Source organism: Haematobia irritans, chromosome 2 (assembly GCF_050003625.1).
Source record: "Haematobia irritans isolate KBUSLIRL chromosome 2, ASM5000362v1, whole genome shotgun sequence".
NCBI classification, from domain to species: domain Eukaryota; kingdom Metazoa; phylum Arthropoda; class Insecta; order Diptera; family Muscidae; genus Haematobia; species Haematobia irritans.
Window position 1 is genome coordinate 137,949,336 of NC_134398.1, and position 23,405 is coordinate 137,972,740.

General features: G+C 33.8%; 2 protein-coding genes across 2 annotated transcripts; one reads left to right on the forward strand and one right to left on the reverse strand.

Annotated features, from left to right (window-relative positions):
* Positions 1–10,008: 10,008 nt before the first annotated feature.
* Positions 10,009–11,216, reverse strand: LOC142225082 (trimethyllysine dioxygenase, mitochondrial-like). Its single transcript, XM_075294855.1, has 2 exons — positions 11,009–11,216; positions 10,009–10,931 (listed from the first exon to the last, which is right to left on the reverse strand). The coding sequence occupies exons 1-2, from the start codon at positions 11,214–11,216 to the stop codon at positions 10,009–10,011; spliced, it is 1,131 nt and encodes a 376-aa protein (XP_075150970.1).
* Positions 11,217–14,994: 3,778 nt separating this feature from the next.
* On the forward strand, positions 14,995–22,951 carry LOC142225083 (trimethyllysine dioxygenase, mitochondrial-like). Its single transcript, XM_075294856.1, has 2 exons — positions 14,995–15,127; positions 22,044–22,951. Exons 1-2 carry the CDS (start codon positions 14,995–14,997, stop codon positions 22,949–22,951), a joined length of 1,041 nt encoding a protein of 346 aa, XP_075150971.1.
* The last annotated feature ends 454 nt before the right edge of the window (positions 22,952–23,405 follow it).

A 23,405-nucleotide genomic window follows, 5' to 3' on the forward strand; every position in this document is an offset into this window, starting at 1 on the left:
TATAATATTTTGCGGGTTTGATTAATACCGCAAAAGGTTACCTTGTGCAATATTTGAGTAATATCAGTTAAGACGTATATAGAGCTATATCTAAATCTGAACCGATTTGGATGAAATTTTGCAGACTTGAAGGGAGATGGAAAAGATTATTTTGTGCTAAATTTGACGAAGATCGGTTAGAAAACAAAGCGCAACGTAACCCAATTTGTCGAAATCGGGCGATACATATATATGCGAGCTATAATTAAATTTGATCCGATTTTTTCCAAATGCAATAGCGTTCATCCTTGTTCCCAAAAAAGTCCCTGTACCAAATTTCATAAAAATCGGTTTATAATGGCGCCCGGAATCCTATGAACAACAAATACATGGACAGACGGACGACGGAAGGACACCAAGCGCTAGATCGACTCAGGAGGTGATTCTGAGTCGATCTGTATATATTTTATGGGGTCTAAAATCAATATTTCTGGTAGGCACATTTTTTGGCAGATCAAACTTTTTATACCCTGACCACTATGTGGTTTAGGGTATAAAGAGATCGGAAAAATATCAGTGGGTATGGAATTATAAAGCAATTTAAATTAATAATTAAAATTCACGAAAAAGCCAATCTATGTTAAATCACCAAAAAAAGTTCCGTAGGTGTATTTGAATTAGCATTTGACATTGTGAATCTGCCTTTAATGTCAAATTTCATATTTTTCAGCGTTACGGAGTAGTTGGTGTAAGAAGAAGCGTGTTCACGTTAGGCGGTGGTGACGTTACCGCGAGTGCACTGTATAACATAACATATTGTCAAATGAGAATGCAAATTTGATAAATGACATCTGTGTCCTAATTTTAATTTTATAGAGCCTAGGTTTAAGGCAAGAAAGAAAACTATTTGCCATATTCGGCTCGAAATCACTACCAAAATTCTTTGGGGAAGATCAAACTCATTGGATCCCTCCAAACATTTTTTTTTTTGTGATTAAAAATGTGATTAAAAATGACTGGTTTTGCAGACACAAATTCCGTGTATAATAATTAACCCATATATGCCGCAGTGTATAATAAAGCCGTTATTACCCGTTTTTATACTCCCCTCATTTGGTTTCCACTTATAGTATGTCAATGAAACATAATTTAATTTTCTACTAATTAGCTTTTGCCCTTTTAATAATATGCTTGGGGACAAATTAAAAATAAACTAATTTCGTGTTTGTTGATTGCATTTACTTAGCAGCTAAACTGCTGGTGTTGCAAATATGGATGACATCGCTGCAAAGAGAATGTGCAATTACCGTTCCATTATTATAATTAAATCAATATTTGATTGTCAACACAATAAAATTGCATGGGATGAGGGTTGAGTTGCTATACAATGCAAGTGAAATAGGCCTTAAATAAGATCAAGTTCATAGAGTCATTTTCGAACTTTTATGCTAATGAATTTACTAAGAAGAGTTTTCTTTTCTGAGGAACGAAATTTCAGACAAACAACTTTGTTTCTTTTGATGTTAACAAAATTTCTGTAACAGCAAATAAAAAAGTTTCGAGGGACTCGTTATATCGATTATCAAAAATTTGGTTTTATTTGCTTTAAAAGAAAATACTTTCAAAATCGCTTAATAACTGACGGCATTATGGTCAAAAAAAAAGGTTACTAGAGCCAAATTTTTGAAAATTGGGCGATACATATATGGGAGCTATATCTAAATCTGAAGCGATTTGGATGATATTTTACAGGTTTAGTTGATACCACAGAATGTTAACTTGAGCAAAATTTGAGAAAGATCGGTTATTAAAAAAGGCTATTAAGGCCCAATTTTTAAAAATCCGGTATATATCCGTCATACATATATAGGATATATATATATATATATATATATATATATATATATATATATATATATATATATATATATATATATATATATATATATATATATATATATATATATATATATATATATATATATATATATATATATATATATATATATATATATATATAAATCTGAACTGATTTGTATGATTCGTTGCAGGTATAATTAGTACTACAGAAGATTAGATTTTGCCATCTTTAACAAACATCGGTTAATACATAACGGTTTTATGGCCAAATTTTGGAACATCGGGAGACACATATCGAGATGGGGGTTACATATATCTAAATCTGAACTGATTTCGATGAAATTAGGCACAAATGAAGGGTGTTGAACTAGCCGATGTTCGGCTAGTAAATACGACAGTTGCAATGTGACGACAGTTACTATCCGAGCCCAAAATAATCTATCAAAATTTGAAGAAACTTTTACAAAAAACTTAACAAAAACAAGATATACGGCCGTAAGTTCGGCCAGGCTGAAGCTTTTGTACCCTCCACCATGGAATGCGTAGAAACGTTTACTGAAGCCGATGGCAAGGTATCATAAAACTTCCTAACAACAAAAGGGCCGATTAAATACGTATATAATTAAGTTTAAAGTTTCTATAGGAATAAAATTTTGACAAACTAAAATTTTGACAACATTTTCTATAGAGGTAAATTTTTGACAAAATTTTCTATAGAAATAAAATTTGGAAAAAATTTTCTATAGAAATAAAATTTTGACAAAATTTTCTATAGAAATAAAATTTTGACAACATTTTCTATAGAAATAACATTTTGACAATGTTTTCTATAAAAATAAAATTTTGGTAGATTTTTTTTGGCTCGAGTGGCATTATGAACCGATATGGACCAATTTTTGTGTGATTGGGGATCGGCTATATATAACTATAGACCGATATGGACCAATTTTGGCATGGTTATTAGCGGCCTTATATTAACACCACATTGCAAATTTCAACCGGATCGGATGAATTTTGCTCCTCCAAAAGGCTCCGGAGATCAAATCTGGGGAACGGTTTATATGGGGGCTATATATAATTATGGACCGATATGGACCAATTCTTGCGTGTTTGTTAGAGACCACATTCTAACACCATGTTCCAAAATTCAACCGGATCGGATGAATTTTACTCCTCCAAGAGGCTCCGGAGGACAAATCTGGGGATCGATTTATATGGGGGCTATATATAATTATGGACCGATATGGACCAATTCTTGCATGGTTGTTAGAGACCATATACTAATACCACGTACCAATTTTCAACCAGATCAGATGAATTTTGCTCCTCTAAGAGTCTCCGGAAGTCAAATTTAGGGATCGGCTCATATGGGGCTATATATAATTATGGGTCGATGTGGACCAATTTTTGCATGGTCATTAGAACATATACCAACACCATGTACCAAATTTCAGCCGGATCGGATGAAATTTGCTTCTCTTAGAGGCTCCGCAAGCCAAATCGGGGGATCGGTTTATATGGGGGCTATGTATAATTATGGACTGATGTGGACCAATTTTTGCATGGTTGGTCAGTCGGATCGGATGAAATTTGCCTCTCTTAGAGCAATCACAAGCAAATTTGGGGTCCGTTTATATGGGGGCTATACGTAAAAGTGGACCGATATGGACCAATTTCTGCATGGTTGTTAGAGACCATATAATAACACCATGTACCAAATTTCAGCCTGATCGGATGAGATTTGCTTCTTTTAGAGCAATCGCAAGCCAAATTTGGGGGTCTGTTTATATGGGGGCTATACGTATATGGACCAATTTTTGCATGGTTGTTAGAGACCATATACTAACACCATGTACCAAATTTCAGCCGGATCGGATGAAATGTGCTTCTCTTATAAGCTCCGCAAGCCAAATTTGGGGGTCCATTTATATGGGGCCTATACGTAAAAGTGGACCGATATGGCCCATTTGCAATACCATCCGACCTACATCAATAACAACTACTTGTGCCAAGTTTCAAGTCGATAGCTTGTTTCGTTCGGAAGTTAGTGTGATTTCAACAGACGGACGGACGGACATGCTCAGATCGACTCAGAATTTCACCACGACCCAGAATATATATACTTTATGGGTTCTTAGAGCAATATTTCGATGTGTTACAAACGGAATGACAAAGTTAATATACTCCCATCCTATGGTGGAGGGTATAAAAATCTGTTTTTATGCCCACCACCATAGAATGGAGATGGGGGTATAATAAGTTTGTCATTCCGTTTGTAACACATCGAGATGCCGATTTCCGACTATATAAAGTATATATATTCTTGATCAGAGAGAAATTCTAAGACGATATAACCATGTCCGTCTGTCGGTTGTAATCACTATACAGTCTTCAATAATGAAGCTATCGTGCTGAAATTTTGCACAAACTAGAAATGGGTTTTCATATAGTCCCCATATAAACCGACCTTCCAATTTGGGGTCTTGAGCTTCTAGAATCCGTAGATTTTATCCAATTTGCCTGAAATTGGAAATCTAGAGGTATTTTCGGACCATAAAGAGTTGTGCCGAAAATGGTGATTAACGGTCAATGTTTTGGTATAGCCTCCATATAGACCGAACTTCCGATTTTACTTCTTGGGCTTCTAGAGTCCATAGTTTTTATTCAATTTGTCTGAAATTGGAAATCTAGAGGTATTGTAGGACCACAAATACGTGTGCCGAAAATGGCGTGCATTGGTCTATCGGCTTCTAGAAACCGTAGTTTTTATCCAATGTATTTGAAACTGAAAATCTGGGCTACAAATAGATGTGTTGAATATACTGTGTATCGGTAAAAATTTTGATATAGCCCCCTTAGGTTAAAGGTTAGGTCAGGTTAAAGTGGCAGCCCGATTAAGTTTCAGGCTCACTTAGACTATTCAGTCCATTGTGATATAGTCCCCTTATGAATCGGTCTTCCGATTTGGGGTCCAGGTTCTAGAACCGCCATATAGACCGACATAGAAGGCGCACCGATCAGGAAAATTTCTTGAAACTGAATGTACAATTTCCAGATTTTACTTCTCCTAATCATTTAAATAATGTGGAGTAAAATCTACAGATTTTAGATCAAGGCGTTATTTAATCATTTTCATCACTTACACGAGATGATTATGATTCCTCTAAAGCCTAAATAAAAATGGTTCTTATAAATCCAGAATCTGCTCTAGTCTTCATAGAAAGAAATTTTAAATTATCTTCGGGAAGCGTATTGGTTGAACTCATCTACTTGGGAGAATATTTGTCATAAAACCCCCTGAAATTGTCTATATCATCAAGTAACCCGCTACGACGAAGAATTTTCAACGGCAACTATTATATTTGATTCATGGTGGTGGGTGTTTAAGATTCGGCCCGGCTGAACTTACTGCTGTATATACTTGTTGTTAAATGTTATTTCTATTGAAAATTTTGTCAAAACGTTATTTTGTCAACATTTTATTTCTATAGAAAATTTTGTCAAAATTTTATTTCTATAGAAAATTTTGTCAAAATTTTATTTCTATAGAAAATTTTGCCAAAATTTTTTTTCTATGGAAAATTTTGTCAAAATTTTATTTTTATAGACGTTTTTGTCAAAATTTTATTTCTATAGAAAATTTTGTCAAAATTTTATTTCTATAGACATTTTTGTCAAAATTTTATTTCTATAGACATTTTTGTCAAAATTTTATTTCTATAGACATTTTTGTCAAAATTTCATTTCTATAGAAAATTTTGTCAAAATTTTATTTCTATAGAAAATTTTACCAACATTTTATTTCTATAGAAAATATTGTCAAAATTTTATTTCTATAGAAAATTTTTTCAAAATTTTATTTCTATAGAAAATTTTGTCAAAATTTTATTTCTATAGACATTTTTGTCAAAATTTTATTTCTATAGACATTTTTATCAAAATTTTACTTCTATAGAAATTTTTGTCAAAATTTTATTTCTATAGAAAATTTTACCAACATTTTATTTCTATAGAAAATTTTGTCAAAATTTCATTTCTATAGAAAATTTTGTCAAAATTTTATTTCTATAGACATTTTTGTCAAAATTTTATTTCTATAGACATTTTTGTCAAAATTTTATTTCTATAGAAATTTTTGTCAAAATTTTATTTCTATAGAAAATTTTGTCAAAATTTTATTTCTATAGAAAATTTTGTCAAAATTTTATTTCTATAGAAAATTTTACCAACATTTTATTTCTATAGAAAATATTGTCAAAATTTTATTTCTATAGAAAATTTTTTCAAAATTTTATTTCTATAGAAAATTTTATCAAAATTTTATTTCTATAGACATTTTTGTCAAAATTTTATTTCTATAGACATTTTTATCAAAATTTTATTTCTATAGAAATTTTTGTCAAAATTTTATTTCTATAGAAAATTTTACCAACATTTTATTTCTATAGAAAATTTTGTCAAAATTTCATTTCTATAGAAAATTTTGTCAAAATTTTATTTCTATAGACATTTTTGTCAAAATTTTATTTCTATAGACATTTTTGTCAAAATTTTATTTCTATAGAAATTTTTGTCAAAATTTTATTTCTATAGAAAATTTTGTCAAAATTTTATTTCTATAGAAAATTTTGTCAAAATTTTATTTCTATAGGAAATTTTACCAACATTTTATTTGTATAGAAAATTTTGTCAAAATTTTATTTGTATAGAAAATTTTGTCAAAATTTTATTTTTCGGAAGGTTCAAGTGTAGTTCACTTTGGGTTGCTGCAAGTAGAGTATGCTCATGAGGAATGTGGTAATTCCGAAACAGCTGTACATCCAACCATCTTGCAGTCTATAGGGCTTTGGCCAAATAAATTTGACAAGCATACTTTTCCTCTGTTGATTAAGCTACACTTGTAGTTTAGTCAATGCATGGTTTTAAGCTGAGATCAAGAACAACAACAAATTTTATTTCTATAGAAAATTTTGTCAAAATTTTATTTCTATAGAAAATTTTGTCAACATTTCATTTCTATATACAATTTTGTCAAAAAAACGTTTAAGAATAGGACATGTTTTTCAATACTTTATTTTTAATACTATTTTTACTTGGAGCATTGCATAAGTTCTAATTGAAGTCGAGTCTGAATTTGAAAATATAAGTTGTCGTTAACACGCTTTTAAAGGATTTTAATTGCGCATGAATAAAAAAACAGAAAAAAACGAATAAATTAATATTTAAAATAATGAATAAATTAAAAGAATTAAGTACCTAAATTTAAAAGACAATTCTGTCTTAAAAGTATCTTTGCTTCGATTCTCCGCTTCTTTGGCTGGGAATCAATACCAAAATCATTAGGATAGGTTAGTTGGCAGCCCGATATATCGGGCTCACTTAGACTATTCAGTCCATTGTGATACCACATTGGTGAACTTCTCTCTTATCACTGAGTGCTGCCCGATTCCATGTTAAGCTCAATGACAAGGGACCTCCTTTTTTTATAGCCGAGTCCGAACGGCGTTCCACATTGCAGTAAAACCACTTAGAGAAGCTTTGAAACCCTCAGAAATGTCACCAGCATTACTGCGGTGGGATAATCCACCGCTGAAAAACTTTTTGGTGTTCGGTGGAAGCAGGAATCGAACTCACGACCTTGTGTATGTAAGGCGGGCACGCTAACCATTGCACCACTGTGGCTCCAATGGGTGACGTGAGTCTGAGTTGATTGGTATATATTTTATAAGGTCTAAAATCAATATTTCTTGTAGGTATATTTTTATACCCTGCGCCACACTGTGGAACAGGGTATTGTAAGTTAGTGCATATGTTAGCAAAACCCAGAGGGAGACGAGATAGACACATGGTGTCTTTGGCAAAAATGCTCAGGGTGGGCTCTTGAGTCGATATAGCCATCCGTCCGTCTGTCCGTGAACACATTTTTGTAATCAAAGTCTAGGTCGCAGTTTTAGTCCAATCGACTTCAAATTTTGCACAAGTATGTGTTTTGGCTCAGAATAGATCGCTATTGATTTTGGAAGAAATCGGTTCAGATTTAGATATAGCTCCCATATATATATTTCGCCCGATATGGACTTATATGGCCCCAGAAGACAGAGTTTTACCCTAATTTGCTTAAAATTTTGCACAAGAAGAACAATTAGTACTATAATCAATTTTATTGAAATTGGTTCAGATTTAGATATAGGTCCTATATATATCTATCCCCCGATATGGACTAATACGGTCCCAGAAGCCAGAGTTTTACCCCAATTTGGTTGAAATTTTGCACTAGGAGTACAATTAGTAGTGTAGTCAAGTGTGCCAAATTTTATTGAAATCGGTTCAGATTTAGATATAGCTCCCATATATAAAGTTCGCCCGATTTACACTCATATGTCCACAGTGGCCAATCTTTTAATTAGCTTTGTAGCTACGCGTGCCAAATTTGGTTGAAATCGGTTCAGATTTAGATATAGCTTCATATATAGCTTTCGGCCGATTTACACATATATGACCACAGAGGCCATTTTTTTCCGATTTCTCCGATTTAGTTGAAATTTTGCACAGGGAGTAGAATTAGCATTATAGCTATGCGTGCCAAATTTGATTGAAATCGGTTCAGATTTAGATATAGCTCCCATATATATATTTTTCTGATTTCGACAAAAATGTTCAAAATACCAACATTTTCCTTGTAAAATCGCCACTGCTTAGTCGAAGTCGTAGCGTTACCATATTTGAACATACCAAAGTTCAACCGGATCGGATGAAATTTGTTCCACTAAAAGACTCAAAGTTTCTATTCCTCGAGGGCAGTGTGGGATAATAGGAAATGAGGAATCGGATGTGCTGGCTAAGGAGGGCGCTCGTGGAACGAATAATGTCCTAGCAGACGTTTTTCCTCCACTATCTTGTTATCGTTACAAGATAGAGGTCTGTGCCATAGAGGAACTATGGCGAAGACGCTGGGTTTCTTCGAATGGTTGCGAGCAAACCAAGTTGATATGGGACGAAAAGAAACGTAGGAACTGCGAAATTTTAATGTCGATGAACAGAGAAGAATTGCGGCCACTGATTGGTATCATAACAGGACATAACACACTTGGGAAACACATGGTAAGAATAAGACTTAAAGACGATGATATCTGTAGATGGTGCCTGGACCCGGAAGTTACGGAGGACTCGTACCACTTCCTGTGCCAGTGTCCAGCTTTACCCTTTAGAAGAAACGAGATACTGGGTTCCTTTTTCTTTCAGACTCTCACTGATCTGCGGGACTGCAGCTTAAGGAACATACTTGCATTCATCAGGGCCTCTGGTTGGTTGTTCTGAGATTTCTTTCAAAGAGAACGAGCAGGAGGAAGCTCTGGGACAAAGCGGACCGCATCGGAAGGAAGAATATGGAAATTTCACATCGAGGAATCACAATGGAGCTATACTGGTCTAAGTGGACATCAATTTCAACAAAAAAAAATTATGTTATCCTTTACAACATAACCTAACCTATACCTAAAAGCCGGTACATTGCTTCGTTCGGAAGTTCCCCTTGATTTCTACAGACGGACCGAAGGACGGACATCATCAGACCGACTCAGAATTTTCCCAATATTTCGATGTGTTATGTTACAAACGGGTAAAGTTAGTATACCCCCATCCTATGGTGCAATATTGTTGTATGTGTTTATTTTTATTTTCGTTATTTTTTTACTTAATAATTTATTTATTTCATATTTATACTTAAATTAAATTACATGCATGAGGAGGATAATATTATGACATTGTAGGTTTTAAGCTTTAGCTATTATGTATTTTGCTTTTTTTATTCATGATATTAGAGGACATATCGAGAAGTAGCTAGAATGTTATGTCTTGGAGTCATGTCACGATCATATGACAAACATTTGAATTGACGTTTCGATGCATTAAGTCATAATTTTTTTTAGTTGTAAGAAAATAAAAGTGTAACAAAAATTGATAATAATAAAATGGTCGAGATAATATTTTTCCCAGAGTAATTTATTTTTGGTTTTTAGAACATGTTTTTTTTTTTTAATTTTGATTTGATAGGGAGAAGAATGGTAAATTGATAATTTTTTACTGAATTACGGGGTGTTGGTGACTCTAAGATTAAGAGGTCATTTAGTTTAATCCCTAGGCATTCATATCTCTTTATGATTCATATCACTAGATTATAGATTTTTCGTTTTCAATTATTCCCATAACTCTTGCCTTGCTAAGAAAATCGGTCCGCGCAACATAGCCCCTGGCTAAAACCCGATGTCCGATGTAGGAACAGCGACCATGTAGTAAACGCCAATTATCAAAAATTACCATGGTTCCAGGGTTTAAAGTTATTTGCCAACGATTTTCATTATCATTTGCTTTCGAAAGAAATTCCTCCATACTTCTATAGAATTCTTTCATTTTATTTTGGGGAAAGCTATTAAATACCGAGCGATCATATGAATTGAAACGAAGCTGATCGATATCTTTTGTCAAGGGATTCACACTCACAATGGGTGCGGAAAATTTGTGACATTCGTCTTTGTTTTTGAAATGGCTAGGTACTGGTATGGTAGAAAGCATTTCAAAAGCTTTAGGATTTTCATGGCACAATTTTTGGGCTATATAAAATCCATCGCTGAAAAAAATGTCACCAACTTCTCCATGCTCTTCGATGCAATGGATAGCCTGGAGACCCATGGGATCACTAAAGTAAGTGCCATCGGTATGAGGTTCAACATAGGCTTGAGAATTGGTGCTTTCATTTCGTAGAAAATTATCAGGAAATAAAAACATTTCTCCATGGAAAGTCTTCATAAGGGGAAAAAGGCGACGTATAGCCATCTCAGTGGCGGTAATATTTGGAGGAACAGCTGTGATAAAAGCCAAACCATAGCGTATCAGAGATGTCACAAAATTTTTGGCTACAACTTCCGATGTACATAGCTCACCCAAATTGAAATATAAATTGCTCCGATTTTTCTTTATCAACGAAAAATTCCAAAGTGTCCTAGATATTTTATTGGAAGACGGGTTTTGGAAATTACCCAATTGTGATGAAATTATGAAATCAATATCATATTTGGAAAAGTGGTTGTCACTCCCTTGGGATGATGAAAAACAAAAAATAAAAAACCATTCTTAAAAACTTATTTTTTTTTCATTTCATAGATGAACTTACATAATATTTCAACTTTAGTTTCATTTTCCAAATATTTCAATTTCTTTGTTTTCAAATCCTTTGGAATGTCAAGAATATTGAAAATTCTCCGATTAATTTTGGAATTGAAACATTTCGAGCATTTACAATGATCTCTTAGCCAAAATGGGTCCACTTGAGTGATCGCTCCGTTAGGGTTATATTTAATATCAACCATATTATAATCCATTTTATTGGTTTGTCTAGACTCAAAACTAATGAGCTTTGTAATTGAATTTTATAAAATATATCTATTCCATTTATCAATATCGTTGGGTAATTAATATCAGCACTAATAATATTGTAGCATAAGGGTTTGGATTTATATATTATACATGGGTATAATAAATTTACCATTCCGTTTGTAACACATCGAGATGTTGATTTCCAACTATATAACCCAGCAAAAAAAGATTGGAAATAGTTCCAAAGGCATAACTTTAAAAGCACTTCCAAAAATGTGCTCCAAAAGTTGCTCTTTACTATAACAACAAAAGAAGTTCTTTTAATTCAATTTTTTATAACTCGTTCTTTTCTTCGTATTTTTAATACGCAATTTTAACTTCTTTTATTTCAAATAAGTTAAAACAAAGTAGAAATTAATCAAATGATACAAATTATTAAAATTTTGTCGTAAAAATGCTAAATCCTTTCTATAAAAAATGCGAATTTTGGAAAATATTTGAGGTCAAACGTTTCAGACAAGCGTTAGAATGCATTAAAAGCCATAACAAGTACACGGATGAAAAAGACTGTTTTTCATATGTTTGGCTATAAACATTATATGTTTGGAACACAAATTTTTAAACACAATATTTTTGAGTGCAAGCATATAATGTTCATAAACTAGCATAACATGTTTGGGACATATATGTTAATATGTTAGAACATATTATGTTTGGGACATAAAACGTTTGTAAATATAATATGCTTGGATGCAAACATATATTAATTTAGAAATAGCCTATAAACATATATGTGTTTAGTAGCTTGGAGCGCTATTTAAGAGGGAGCGATATTGAATTAAGTTGGTGGTTGTTGCTTGTTATTACAAAATGAAAATTTTATTTTTCCTTGGGCAATTGATCAGCTACTTCTTTGATCCATACAAACTGTGTGGTCCGCTGTTCGAATCCCCGTCCGGCAAAAGGTAAAATTAAAATAAAAAAATCATAAAATTGAATAATTTCTTCTACAATGTTTGTATTATAGAAAAAGGTGCTAAGAACTAAAAAATCTCGTGGAAGTGAGAAAGATGTCGGGGAATATACAATGGGGCAGAAACAAAATTTTGAGCATTCAGGTCGAAAACCTATGTTGTTAGCACCTATATTACCTGTTTATTTTCATAATTCATTATGATTGTAAATATATAAATAAATAAATAAAATTTGGTGCAAACTGCTTCCAAACATATTATATGGTCACATAATAACATATTGTTTTTTGGAAGACAACATTATTGAATTTGGATGCAAAAATACAAAATGTTTGGAAATTAGACTACCCAAACATATATTGTTTAGACCAATATGCTTTCAAACATATTATATATTGGTAGAGATCAAACATATATATGTTTGGACAATACCCAAAAATGTATATGCTTGAAGCAAAATATGTTTGGGAGTATATGTTACAGAAGCGATTTTTTGTGAGGGTGTATATACAGACGTAAGTTCGGCCAGGCCGAAGCATAGATTGCGTAGAAACTTCTTCTAAACACTGCCATCCACAATCGAATTACTTAAGTTGCGGTAACGCTTGCCGATGGCAAGGTATCTTAAAACCTCCTAACACGGTCTTCTAAATTGTATGTAAGTCCATACGTGGTATATATTAAATAAAAAAGATCGATTAAATACGTATATAATTCAGTTTGAAAACATTTTCTATAGAAATAAAATTTTGACAAAATTTTCTATAGAAATAAAATTTTGACAAAATTTTTTATAGAAATAAAATTTTTACAAAATTTTCTATAGAAGTAAAATTTTGACAAAATTTTGTATAGAAATAAAATTTTGACAAAATTTTCTATAGAAATAAAATTTTAACAAAAGTTTCTATAGAAATAAATATTTGACAAAATCTTCTATAGATATAAAACTTTAACAAAATCTTCTATAGAAATAAAATTTTAACAAAATTTTCTATAGAAATAAAATTTTGACAAAATTTTCTATAGAAATAAAAGTTTAACAAAATTTTCTATAGAAATAAAATTTTAACAAAATTTTCTATAGAAATACAATTTTGGTAGATTATTGGCAACCAGTGGCAACTATGATTATGAACCGATATGGACCAATGTTTGTGTGATTGGAGATCGGCTATATATAACTATATACCGATATGGACCAATTTTGGTATGGTTGTTAGCGGCCATATACTAACACCACGTTCCAAATTTGAACCGGATCGGATGATTTTTGCTCCTCCAAGAGGCTCCGGAGGTCAAATCTGGAGAACGGTTTATATGGGGGCTATATATAATTATGGACCAATGTGGACCAATTCTGGCACGGTTGTTAAAGATCATATACTAACACCATGTTCAAAATTATAAACGGATTGGATGAAATTTGCTTCAATTAGAGCCTCCACAAGCCAAATCTGGGGATCGGTTTATAAAGGGGGGTATATATAATTATGGGCCGATATGGACAAATTCTGGCACGGCTGTTAGAGACCATATACTAACACCATGTTCCAAATTTCGGCCGGATCGGACGAAATTTGTTTCTCTTTGAGGCTCCGCAAGCCAAATCTGGGGATCGGTTTATATGGGGGCTATATAGAATTATGAACCAATGTGGGCCAATTTTTGCATGGTTATTAGAGACCATATACCAACATCATGTACCAAATTTCAGCCGGACGGGTGAAATTTGTTTCTCTTTGAGGCTCCGCAAGCCAAATCTGGTGATCGGTTTATATGGGGTCTATATATAATTATGGACCGATGTGCACCAATTTTTGCATTGTTGTTAGAGACCATGTACCAAATTTCTACCGGATCGGATGAATTTTTCTCCTCCAAGAGGCTCTGCGAGCCAAATCTGAGGGTCCGTTTATATTGGGTCTATACGTAAAAGTGGACCGATATGGCCCATTTGCAATACCATTCGACCTACATCAATAACAACTATTTGTTCCAAGTTTCAAGTCGATAGCTTGTTTCGTTCGGAAGTTAGCGTGATTTCAACAGACGGACGGACATGCTCAGATCGACTCAGAATTTCACCACGACCCAGAATATATATACTTTATGGGGTCTTAGACCAATATTTCGATGTGTTACAAACGGAATGACAAAGTTAATATAGCCCCCATCCTATGGTGGAGGTTATAACAAATTTGGAGGCATAGTTACACAGTAGGTAGAGTTTAGGGTATTATATAGGTGGGTACGTTCGAGTTAAGCTCTTTCTTATTTGTTCTGTATGAATAACGTTTAGAATTGACTGTGAATTTCAAATACCCGCATTTTTTATATTATAATTAAAAATTATACCATTGATTTTGAATAAATATATCATATCGAGTTAAAATGTTTTCAATTGCGATTGTAATATAAATATGTTTAAAAATTCATAATAATTTTAAGTTAGCCATTTAAGCGCGTTAGTAAAAATTCATAATGTTGAATATAAAAATTGACTCTAAGGGAAAGGTTCTTCAAGTTGAATCGATATGGTTGAGGGATCATTGTATGTGCAAAAAATGTTTTAATCCAAAAATATCGCGTAGAATTTTCAATTGGCTGGACATACCTAAGAATTTAAAAGCTATTGATATGAAATATAGCAAAGATGGAAGAAATGTTGAGATAACATGTAAGATCAATGTTGTTGTTTTTTTTTTGCATATTATCAGGTTATATACAAAAACAGAGGTGTCGGATCTTTTCAGTCGAATGTTCACAGATATAGAGTGTAGTTAAACTGGGGTAACTGCGACATAACATGCTAAGATCCATGTCAAGCCTTGGCGAGAATCGTCCACACCAGACTACCTACGTTCATCACACATTCGCTAACGTTAGTCAAGTCGATATGACTCCAATAAGCCCCAGAGGGAATGTGTCCTATAGTTGTCGTTAGTCCGAGCCTTCGCTCCTTGCCAGTGTGGGTAACAAATTGCGCAAGTTGTGTTGTTTGCAGCAACTTAAAAGATTCATCTCGCCCAAAAATGGAATTAAATCATTTTCGTGCGGTCAGTTTTTATAACTTTCCACTTGGATTACCTATCAACAATGCATCGATGAACATAATTCAATTTTTGGCGATGAGACTCCGTCAAGGACCAGTGTTTGTCGATTGTAAGGTAAATGCAACCGAGGTCTTGGTTCACTCCACGACGAATTTTGAGAGGGTCGTCCAAATTCACTTGTTGTTATGGAAATCAGTGATGCTGTGCGTCAATTGATATTTGCAAGATCGTCATGTGATCTATCGTGAGATGGAGGAAACATAAGTGGGACCAGCATACATTCAATATTGCGTAGACATTTGACCGTCAATAAAAATTTCGTCGTGTTGGATCCCATACAATTTATCAATCGCTCAAAAAAAGCTGCCGATTGGTCCAAAGAAATGTTTCAAAAAATACGGTCGCGGTGCTTCGAAATATGTATATGACATCATGGATTTACGCGTATGAACCCGAAAGTATACATCAGCCGGAGTTTCAACATGGGGCAAATCTAACTTAAAACTTCCAAGCAAATGATGGCCAGTTTATAGAAGAACTGGACATCTCGCAATTGTACGCTTCACCTTTTCATTTTTGGCGATGAGACTCCATCACCATAGAATGGTGATGGGGCTATAATAAGTTTGTCATTCTGTTTGTAACACATTGGAAAATTGATTTCCGACTATATAAATTATATATATATATATTCTTGATCAAGGATAAATTCTAAGACGAGTCTAAGTCCAAGTCCGTCTGTCTGGTTGATTGTCTCTTGTAATCACGCTACAGTCTGAAATAATGGCGCTATCGTCCTAAAATTTGGCGCAGATTCGTTTTTTGTTTGCAATCAGGGCTAGTTCGAAGATGGTCGATATCAGTTTTGATGTAACCACCATAAAACCGATCCACCGATTTGGGGTCATGAGCTTCTAGAAATCGTAGTTTTTATAAGATTTGCCTGAAATTGAGAATTTAAAGGTATTTTAGATCCGGAAATAGATGAACCGAATATTGTGTGTAGAGGTCAATGTTTTGGTATAGCCCCTATATGGACCGATATCCCGATATCCCGATGGGACTTCTTGGACTTCTAGAAACCGGAGTTTTTTGCGATTTGCCTGCAATTGGATATCTAGAGGTATTTAGGGCCTACAAATAGATGTGTCGGTCCATGTTTTGGCTAAACACCATATAAACCGTTCTCCCGAACGGGCTTCTAGAAAACGTAGATTTCATCCGATTTGCATGAAATTAGAATTATAGATGTATTGTAAGCCTGTACCGAATATGGTGTTTATTGGCCTATATTTTGGTATAGCCTCCACATATAGAACGGTCTCCAGATTTGATATCTGTGTCGAATCTTGTTTATATCGGTTTATATTTTGGTAAAGCCCCAATTTAGACCGATCACCTAAAATTGTAAATCTAGAAGTATGTTAGAACCATAAAGAGATATGTTAATTTTGGTCTATGGGTGGGTATTAAGTTTGAGTTTAGCCGCTAAAATCGAAAACAAATCAGTATAAGTTCGGCCAGGCCGAATCTTATGTTCCCTCCACCATGGATTGCGTAGAAACTTCTACTAAAGACGGTCATCCACACTTAAATTACTTGGGTTGCGGCCGATGGTAAGGCGTCTTAAAACTTCTTAAAATCATATTCTAAATTGTAAGTTATTCCATGCGGGATATATAGTAGCCAAAAGAAAGGTCGATTAAATACATATATATTCAGTTCTTTACCGGGATATAAAAGGAAGAAATAATTATGGACCGATATGAAGTTTTGAGCTGTAATTATAGAGCCAGAATTGAAAAATGGGGTTTGTTATATATGGGGACTATATACAATTATGAACACGAGTCTACCAAAAATGGCAGATTTTTTACTGTTTGGTAGATTGGTAGAATTCTTGATGTTTTGGAAGATTTTGTAAAATATTCCTCTCCAACTATGAAATGCTTCATAAATTTTTGATAGAAATAACATTTTGACAAAATATTCTACAGAAATAAAATTCTGACAAAATTTTCTATAGAAATAAATTTTTGACAAAATTTTGTATAGAAATTATATTTTGACAAAATTTCCTAAAGACATGAAATGATGACAAAATTTTCTATAGAAATATAACATTTTGACAAAATATTCTACGGCAATAAAATTTTGGTAGATTATTATACCCTCCACCATAGGATGGGGGTATATTAACTTTGTCATTCCGTTTGTAACACATCGAAATATTGCTCTAAGATCCCATAAAGTATATATATTCTGGGTCGTGGTGAAATTCTGAGTCGATCTGAGAATGTCCGTCCGTCCGTCCGTCCGTCTGTTGAAATCACACTAACTTCCGAACGAAACAAGTTATCGACTGGAAACTTGGCACAACTAGTTGTTATTGATGTAGGTCCGATGGTATTGCAAATGGGCCATAACGGTTCACTTTTACGTATAGCCCCCCCTCCCATATAAAAGGAAACTTCTACTAAATACGGTCATCCACACTTAAATTACTTGGGTTGCGGCCGATGGTAAGGCGTCTTAAAACTTCTAAACATCATCTTCTAAATTGTAAGTTATTCCATGTGGGATATATAGTAGACAAAAGAAAGGTCGATTAAATACATATATATTCAGTTCTTTACCGGGATATAAAAGGAAGAAATAATTATGGACCGATATGAAGTTTTGAGCTGTAATTATAGAGCCAGAATTGAAAAATGGGGTTTGTTATATATGGGGACTATATACAATTATGAACACGAGTCTACCAAAAATGGCAGATTTTTTACTGTTTGGTAGATTGGTAGAATTCTTGATGTTTTGGAAGATTTTGTAAAATATTCCTCTCCAACTATGAAATGCTTCATAAATTTTTGATAGAAATAACATTTTGACAAAATATTCTACAGAAATAAAATTCTGACAAAATTTTCTATAGAAATAAATTTTTGACAAAATTTTGTATAGAAATTATATTTTGACAAAATTTCCTAAAGACATGAAATGATGACAAAATTTTCTATAGAAATATAACATTTTGACAAAATATTCTACGGCAATAAAATTTTGGTAGATTATTATACCCTCCACCATAGGATGGGGGTATATTAACTTTGTCATTCCGTTTGTAACACATCGAAATATTGCTCTAAGATCCCATAAAGTATATATATTCTGGGTCGTGGTGAAATTCTGAGTCGATCTGAGAATGTCCGTCCGTCCGTCCGTCCGTCTGTTGAAATCACACTAACTTCCGAACGAAACAAGTTATCGACTGGAAACTTGGCACAACTAGTTGTTATTGATGTAGGTCCGATGGTATTGCAAATGGGCCATAACGGTTCACTTTTACGTATAGCCCCCCCTCCCATATAAAAGGAAACTTCTACTAAATACGGTCATCCACACTTAAATTACTTGGGTTGCGGCCGATGGTAAGGCGTCTTAAAACTTCTAAACATCATCTTCTAAATTGTAAGTTATTCCATGTGGGATATATAGTAGACAAAAGAAAGGTCGATTAAATACATATATATTCAGTTCTTGACCGGTATATATAAGGAAGAAATAATTATGGACCGATATGAAGTTTTGAGCTGTACTTATAGAGCCAGAATTGAAATATGGGGGTCGCTTTATGTGGGGGCTATATACAATTATGAACACGAGTCTACCAAAAATGACAGATTTTTTACTGTTTGGTAGATTGGTAGAATTCTTGATGTTTTGGAAGATTTTGTAAAATATTCCTCTCCAACTATGAAATGCTTCATAAATTTTTGAAAGAAATAACATTTTGACAAAATATTTTACAGAAATAAAATTCTGACAAAATTTTCTATAGAAATAAATTTTTGACAAAATTTTGTATAGAAATTATATTTTGACAAAATTTCCTAAAGACATGAAATGATGACAAAATTTTCTATAGAAATATAACATTTTGACAAAATATTCTACGGCAATAAAATTTTGGTTGATTATTATAACCTCCACCATAGGATGGGGGTATATTAACTTTGTCATTCCGTTTGTAACACATCGAAATATTGCTCTAAGATCCCATAAAGTATATATATTCTGGGTCGTGGTGAAATTCTGAGTCGATCTGAGAATGTCCGTCCGTCTGTTGAAATCACACTAACTTCCGAACGAAACAAGCTATCGACTGGAAACTTGGCACAACTAGTTGTTATTGATGTAGGTCCGATGGTATTGCAAATGGGCCATAACGGTTCACTTTTACGTATAGCCCCCCCCCCCCCCTCCCATATAAACGGACCCCCAAATTTGGCTTGCAGAGCCTATAAGAGAAGCATATTTCATCCGATCTTGTTAAAATTTGGTACATGATGTTAGTATATGGTCTCTAACACTCATGTAAAAATTGGTCCATATCGGTCAATAATTATATATAGCCCCCATATAAACCGATCCCCCCATTTGGCTTGTTGAGCCTCAAAGAGAAGCAAATTTCGTCCGATCCGGCTGAAATTTGGCACATGGTGTTAGTATATGGTCTCTATCAACCATGCAAAATTTGGTCCATAATTATATATAGCCCCCATATAAACCGATCCCCAGATTTGAACTCCGGAGCCTCTAAGAGAATCAAAATTCATCCGATCCGGTTGAAATTTGGTACGTGGTGTTAGTATATGGTCTCTAACAACCATGTAAAAATTGGTTCATATTGGTCCATAATTATATATAGCCCCCATATAAACCGATTCCCAGATTTGGTTTGAGGATCCTCTAAGAGAAGCAAATTTCATCCGATCCGGCTGAAATTTGGTACATGGTATTAGTATATAGTCTCTAACAACCATTCAAAAATTTGTCCATATCAGTCCATAATTATATATAGCCCCCATATAAACCGATCCCCAGATTTTAACTCCGGAGCCTCTTGGAGGAGCAAAATTTATCCGATCCGGTTCAAATTTGCAACGTGGTGTTAGTATATGGCCGCTAATAACCATGCCAAAATTGGTCCATATCGGTCTATAGTTATATATAGCCGATCCCCTATCACACAAAAATTGGTCCATATCGGTTCATAATCATGGTTGGCACTCCAGCCAAAAATAAATTATTTCTACAGAAAATTTTGTCAAAATTTTATTTCTATAGAAAATTTTGTCAAAATTTTATTTCTATAGAAAATTTTGTCAAAATGTTATTTCTATAGAAAATTTTGTCAAACTTAATTATATACGTATTTAATCGGCCTTTTTAAGTTTAATATATACCACGTATGGACTATGTGGTATATATTACGGTATTAGGAAGTTTTAAGATACCTTGCCATCGGCAAGTGTTACCGCAACCCAAGTAATTCGATTGTGGATGGCAGTGTTTAGAAGAAGTTTCTACGCAGTCCATGGTGGAGGATACATAAGCTTTGGCCTGGCCGAACTTACGGCCGTATATACTTGTTTTTGGCTCGAGTGGCAATCGAGATTTTTCTGTGATTGGGAATCGGTTTATTTGGAGGCTATATGTAATATGGATTGATACGGACCAATTTTTGCATGGTAGTGAAATAAACCAAATTTCAACCGGATCGGATGAATTTTGCTTTTTCAAGAGGCTCCGCAAGCCAAACTACTTGTGCCAAGTTTCAAGTCGATAGCTTGTTTCGTTCGGAAGTTAGCGTGATTTCAACAGACGGACAGATCAGATCGACTCCGAATTTCACCAGGACCTAGAATATATATATAATTTATGGGGTCTTAGAGCAATATTTCGAGGTGTTACAAACGGAATGACTAAATTAATATACCCCCTATGGTGGAGGGTATAAAAGCACTAGTAAATTATACCTATTTGATGCAAATTATATTAAAACTTGATGGGGAATACCCCAAAGCAACTTTTCACAAAGATTATATTATTTGTAATGGATTATTAGAGAAAAGTAATCGTGAAAAATTGGAGATTTTAGCGGCTAAACTCGAATTTAATACCCACCTTATATCGATAAGGGTTTGATATAATCCTCATATACACCAGTCTCCCGATTTAACTTCTTGAGGGAATATAATGCGCCGTGATCATCGAAATTGCAGGAAACTAAAAGTAAAACTTTCCTATTTTATTTTTTGTGCTTATTCGAATTATGCGAATGAAAATATACAGAAATTAGATTTCAAATCATATGAAATATGGCGCTATTTTATCGGGGTTTCTGGCACGCTTAAATAGGCGAAATGCTCTTCCTATGAATCCAGAATCTGGTGTTGTCTCCATGTGTAGAAAGTTTATATTTAATTTCAGGAAGCGTACCATTTGAAGAGATCTGCTTGCGGGAGTATCTGTCATCAAATCCACCTGAAATTCTATACATTTTCAAGTAACCCACTACAACAAAGAGTTTTCAAAGGAATTTGTTTTATTTAAGATATCCTCATCGACCTGACCGAACCTAACTCCATATATACTTGTTTAGTTTATTATTCAAAAGACAAAAAATTAAGTTCTAGAGAAATCCCTAATTTCTCGTTTAATCGTTCAAGAAAATAGGAAGAAAATATTTCCTCTCAGGCTTAGGATCTTAAAAAAACAGGACCTAAATACCATTTGATTAAACATTTTAAGCATTGGGTTATTTGTTGTCTATATGGGCATGCGCTTCCAAAAACGCGCTCGACTTTCTACATATCTGGTGAAGATCCGCTCTATGCCGAAGTATTATAACATAACACCACTCTATGCATTAGCTCCACATACTTTTAGCTCTTCTTCCCATTTTAAGAAACAAATTCAATTTTTCTAAGCATTAATACAATTTTTAATTCTTTTGCAGGGAATGATGATCATGTATCCGAATATTCCATCGACTTCATTACATTTTCGCAATTTGAGAAATTTCAAGAAAAACTATCAAAAGATGATGAATTAATAACTCTCTGGAATTTACCAAAAATTAAAGCGAATCTTAAAAGTCTTCATTATAATCTGGGAAACCTATGTACATCTGATGCTGTGGTCAAAGATCTTATAACCTCCTTAATACGCTATGGCTTAGTCTTTATTGAGAATGTGCCAGCAAACGTTACCATGACTGAAATGACTTTGCGTCGTCTGTTTCCCATAATGAAGACTTTCTATGGAGAAATGTTTAGCTTCTCCAATGTCTACATACATGATGATATCACCTACTCACAGGACTACATTGGTCCCCATACTGACCACACGTACTTTTGTGATGCTGGAGCCTTGCAGATTTTTCAATGTTCTGAACATGATGGTACAGGTGGTGAGAGTTTCTATATTGATGGCTATCATGTTGCCGAAATGTTACGCCGTCGGAATCCTAAAGCTTTTGAGATTCTTTCCACAGTTCATGTACCAGCGGAATTTTTCGATAAAGATGAAGGTCATCGTTTCTCGGCACCTATAATTCGGGTGGATCCCTTGACACAGAAGGTTTATCAAATTCGTTTGAATTTATATGATCGTTCGGTATTCGATACTCTACCACAGACTATGATGCGAGATTTCTATGAAAGTTTGCGGGAGTTTCTTGAAATTGCTCATGACCGTGAAAATTGGTTCGAATTAAAATTGAATCCTGGTACGGCGGTTATTTTTGATAATTGGCGTTTATTGCATGGCCGTCAAGCATATACTGGAAAACGTGTTATGATCGGGGCATTTGTTCAAAGAACCGATTTCCTCAGTAAAGCAAGAAATATGGGCGTTATTGACTAGATGACGATGTTTTAAAAATAATAAAATAATAAAATGATTAGAAGTCTACTATAGTTTTATTTATTGTTTTTGTATATCATAAATCATAAGACTTGAATGATTTTAGTTGTTATAATTGCAGTCGTTGTGCTTCATCCGAATTTCTGCTCTCCATCATACTAAGAAGAATATCCGGTCATCAAATTTTCGTTTGGTGATCTTGAGAGATTTTTGCCAGATGGTCTATTTTGGTTGGTTTTTCCCGGTAGTAGCTCTTAACTATGTATGTGAAAATGGTTTGTTCGCAATCGGCTTTTCCTCCTTCGCGGTTGATTTAGTGGATGCGCTGGTTTTCCTCGTATTCAGGCTATACTTGTCATCAAGTGGCGGATTATGCCAAGAGGTATCAACCTTGCGAGTAGTACATTGTATTTCCAATATATTTAGGATAAGTTAGGTTAGGTTGAAACGAAGA